This window comes from Phaethon lepturus, unplaced genomic scaffold (assembly GCF_000687285.1).
Source record: "Phaethon lepturus isolate BGI_N335 unplaced genomic scaffold, ASM68728v1 scaffold28207, whole genome shotgun sequence".
Classification (NCBI taxonomy): Eukaryota; Metazoa; Chordata; class Aves; order Phaethontiformes; family Phaethontidae; genus Phaethon; species Phaethon lepturus.
In genome coordinates, this window is record NW_010551582.1 from 10,736 (window position 1) to 15,097 (window position 4,362).

The 4,362-nt window shown below is 47.1% G+C and overlaps 1 protein-coding gene across 1 annotated transcript; it reads left to right on the forward strand.

Annotated features, from left to right (window-relative positions):
- Positions 1-707: 707 nt before the first annotated feature.
- LOC104623784 (keratin, type II cytoskeletal 6B-like) lies at positions 708-4,358 on the forward strand (the record flags this gene model as incomplete). The annotated part of the gene is made up of 9 exons (XM_010290969.1): positions 708-731; positions 909-1,078; positions 1,736-1,950; positions 2,156-2,216; positions 2,468-2,563; positions 2,738-2,902; positions 3,370-3,495; positions 3,704-3,924; positions 4,334-4,358. Coding segments are annotated over exons 1-9 (1,086 nt in total), but the record flags the coding sequence as incomplete, so codon positions are not given.
- Between the last annotated feature and the right edge of the window lie 4 nt (positions 4,359-4,362).

The following is a 4,362-nucleotide window of genomic DNA, read 5'->3' on the forward strand; positions in this document are numbered from 1 at the left end:
GAGTAGTATATCCTAGGGAGATTGTTACTATACCACAAAAGCATAAGACTTCTTAGTCATTGAGTGCTACCATTCGGTAGCCACAGTTGTATCTTTTTTAATTTTCTCCTGCATTATAGGGTGTGTTTCTGGGTAGGGTCAATGTTTGGCAAATTGAAGATGAAAATCTGTAAACCACGCCACGCTGATGAAGACAGTAACTGTCTCCTCCTTCACGCCCATGCAAACCCAGCCCACCTCCAGAAACAGATAAAAGAGAGCATCTGCTGCCCTCGAGTCAGAGGGACTGACTGCCCTTCTCTTTGCACTCGTCTCCTCGCAGCACAACTCCATTGCTCTGTCTTATTTTCTCCATTTTTGACTCTGCTTGGAAGAAACAGCCATGTCTCGGCAGTCTGTCTGCAGAAGCTTTGGAGGCGGCAGTAGAAGGGGCTACAGCTCTTGCTCTGCCATCGGTGGTGGCTTTGGAGGAGGTGGCGGAAGAAGCAGGAGCAGCTACAGCTCGTTCTCTATGTCCAGGGGATTTGGAGGTGGTGGACGTTGTGGAGGGTTTAGCAGCAAGAGTCTGCATAACATAGGTGGCAGTGGCAGGATTTCCATGGGTGGATGTTATGGCGGTGGAGGATATGGAGGCAGAATGGGTGGCTTTGGTGGAGGCTATGGAGGAGGAATGGGTGGCTTTGGTGGAGGAATGGGCGGAGGAGGAATGGGTGGCTTTGGTGGAATGGGTGGTGGTGGAGGAATGGGTGGCTTTGGTGGAGGAATGGGCGGAGGAGGAATGGGTGGCTTTGGTGGAATGGGTGGTGGTGGAGGAATGGGTGGCTTTGGTGGAGGAATGGGTGGTTATGGTGGAGGAATGGGTGGTGGAGGAATGGGCGGCTTTGGTGGACCAGGCTTTGGCATGCCAGGCTTTGGTGGCCCCTGTAGAGGTGGCCCTGGAATCCAGCCAGTGCAGGTTGACTCAACCCTCCTACAGCCAGTCCATGTTGAGATTGATCCTCAGATACAGCAAGTCAAAAACCAGGAGAAGGAGCAGATCAAGACTCTTAACAATCAATTTGCCTCTTTCATTGATAAGGTGAGAGGGTGGGATCATGTCTAATTAAGGGTCAAAATTGGGAAGAACTTTCAAGTTCTGCAGAAATATTGTCCTTTTTGAGCTGAATATCAGCAGGCTGAGAAGCTTGAGCAGAGTCTTTTTGTTAAGTACTGCTAGGGAAGAGATGAGAATCTCTCTTCCATACGAGATCAAAGCTCTGTCTTCAGGGCTTTAATCTAGCCTGTTACACCAGGCTCAACTAATAGGTTTTTCTTGGAAACAAGCTCAACGCCTCCAAACATCTTCAGGTTTCAGGCACAAATTTTCCCTTCTGTACCATCCTCTTTCCTAATACACTCCCATCTAAGTATTCACTAATATATTTTTTTTTCTCTTTGTTTTGAAATATCCAGGCTTTTAAATCTAGATTAGTAATCTAAGATTTTTATACTACCTGCAACAGGAATGTACTTGGAGCTGAGGCTACATTTAAAAGCTTCTCTGACTTGAATAAGATTTAGAAATTTCCTCCTTTTTCCAGCCTTGCACTTTAGGCAACAAGAGAAAATAAAAAAAATAAGTTACCCGTTTCGCTCACTGACATGCAAAGGAGAATTTTCTAAGTGATGGAAGGGTGCCTTGGTTGCTGCTGCTGTTCCACATGTGATAGTGGATACTCCATGTGTTGGCTTTCAGGTCCGCTTCCTGGAGCAACAGAACAAGGTCCTCTCCACCAAGTGGGAGCTCCTCCAACAGCAAGGGCCTTCGGGGCCGAGGAAGAACCTCGACGTCATCTTTGAAAATTACATCCAGAACCTGAGGAGGCAGCTGGACTCAATCTTGGCACAGAGGGGACAGCTGGAGTCGGAACTGCAGAACATGCAGCAATACGTCGAGGATTACAAAACCAAGTAAGTGTGGTAGCAGCCTAACCCAGAAAGCAACTCAAGCAGCTTGGTAGTAGTTTTTCTGCACACACATGTTTTTCTATGGCAATTATGGACGTAGATTTTCAGTCTAAATAGTTTATTCTGGTTTTTTTTGCTTTTAGTTGGTTTAGCGTGGCCTTAGGCAGGAAAATTCAGGAAACTCAGCTTGTATTTTTACTCTCCATAGGTATGAGGAAGAGATCAACAGGCGCACTACTGCTGAGAATGAGTTTGTGGTGCTTAAGAAGGTGAGTCACACGCACTACAAAATGATCGCTGGAATATCAGGCTTTATCTGTGCTTCGAGGGGACGCCCTCTGGAACGGGAATTTGGAGAGGCTGTAGGATCTGTGGGCTGCTAGTTAAGTCCTTTGTTTTTAATTTGCATAATTGAACAGCACCATTGCAGCTGTTACTCTCAGCACAGACTGTAATTTCCATGGTCCTGAAAGACTTCCAAGGGGAAATGAAAGTATTCTCTGTGCGATCTTTCCTTTAGGATGTGGACTGTGCCTACATGACTAAAGTAGAGTTGGAAGCCAAGGTGGGAGCTCTGACTGATGAAATCAACTTCCTGAGGTGCATCTACGAGGAGGTAAGAGCTCTCTCTTCCCCTGGGCAGCCTGGAGTTGCAGTGAGGTGTGTGGTGGCCAAAGACACTGAGGCTGCACGGGGCGCCCGTGTGGATTTGGTCTGGAGAGGCTGCCGGGGCTTGCTGCTCTTTTCTCCCATCCTCAGACGGTCAGGCTACCTCATGTCTTGGTTGTAGGAACTGGCTCAGATGCAGACAATCAGCCGGGACCTGTCTGTGGTGGTGTCTATGGACAACAACCGGCACCTGGATCTCGACAGCATCATTGAGGAGGTCAGGCGTCAGTACGAGCAGATTGCTCAGAGCAGCAGAGCTGAAGCTGAGGCTTGGTACCAGAGCCAGGTGAGCTGGGAAGCAGTGATGGAACCCTGGGTGATGGCTAGAGTTTGCAGATAATTTCTGACAATGTGAGATACCTCTTCAAGCTAACAGTGCTGGAGCTCATGCAAGGAAGTCCCAAGAGGAATTGTGTTGCTTTTGAGTGATCTGACTCATTGTGTTGAAGGTGTCCAGAATCTCACTTTGGTGCACGGTATAAGCCTCTGAATAAAATGTACCGTAACTCGAAAATGCCAGCCCAAAGAGGCTTCTTAGAAGCCAAGGGATGCTTATTAGCGTGACTAAGACCAATTTCAAAGTTCAAAACCAATAATATTTGAGTCTCAGAATCATCTTTTACATTGACCTGGGCATCAGTGACCAACGTGATAGGTGTTTGTAGCAGCACATGAGCTATGAGACTGTTGACAAACCTTGTCTAAGCATCAGGAATGTTTCACTGAAGGTTTGCTTTGTCTTGGTGCCATCAGTACGAACAGCTGCAGAGCACTGCTGGGAGGCATGGCGACAGCCTCCGCAACACCAAGATAGAGATCCAAGAGTTGACCAGGAACATCCAGAGGCTGCGGGCTGAGATTGAGAACGTGAAGAAACAGGTAGGGGTTGCCTGGTGTCTCATGGGATGCTGGTGTCAGGTTGGATCACAAAGGACCATGTGTGGGGCAGAAATGGTTTCTTCAGCCACCCCTTGTTTACTTCATGTAGATGTTTGTTTTTTTTTCCTTGACTTCTCCACTTGGGGTTTGAGGACTGGTCCTAAATGTCAAAACGACATCTGAGAAATTGCCCTCTTCTCTTCCTCAGAATCAGCAGCTGCAGGCAGCTATTGCTGAGGCTGAGGAGCGGGGTGAGATGGCCCTCAAGGATGCCAGGTTAAAACTGGAAGAGCTGGAATGTGCTCTGCAGAAGGACAAGGAGGAGCTGGCTCGCTTGCTGAAGGAGTACCAGGAGCTCTTGAATATTAAGATTGCCCTGGATGTTGAGATTGCCATGTACAGGAAGCTGCTGGAGGGGGAGGAGAACAGGTAAACCCTTGGTCTCTGATTTGAGAGGGATGTTGAGATCTGGGCTGGACCCTCTGGGTTTTGAAATTAACAGTTTAATCTCAAACCAGCACCTTTGGTTAGAATTGGTAGATATGGCTATTGCCACACTGAGTGACATTTTGGGTGGTCAGGACTGATAGTTGGCATACTCTGTTCACTACAGGTGGTGTAACTATAATTTAATTGCTATTATGTGCAAATTTTTTAATGAACCAGAAGTCTGAAGAACCTCATCGTAAAGAGGAATTGTCAATGCTTGACCTCCTTAAATATTTCAGTGATACCAAAGTTCCTAATAAGGATGAAACAGGAAGATGGTTTGATAATGCAAATGCAGTTCTCAGTCTCTTTTGTTGGGTGATTAAAACTTACCAACTTCCCTTTGCAGGCTGTGCAATGACGGCATGTCCAACGTCA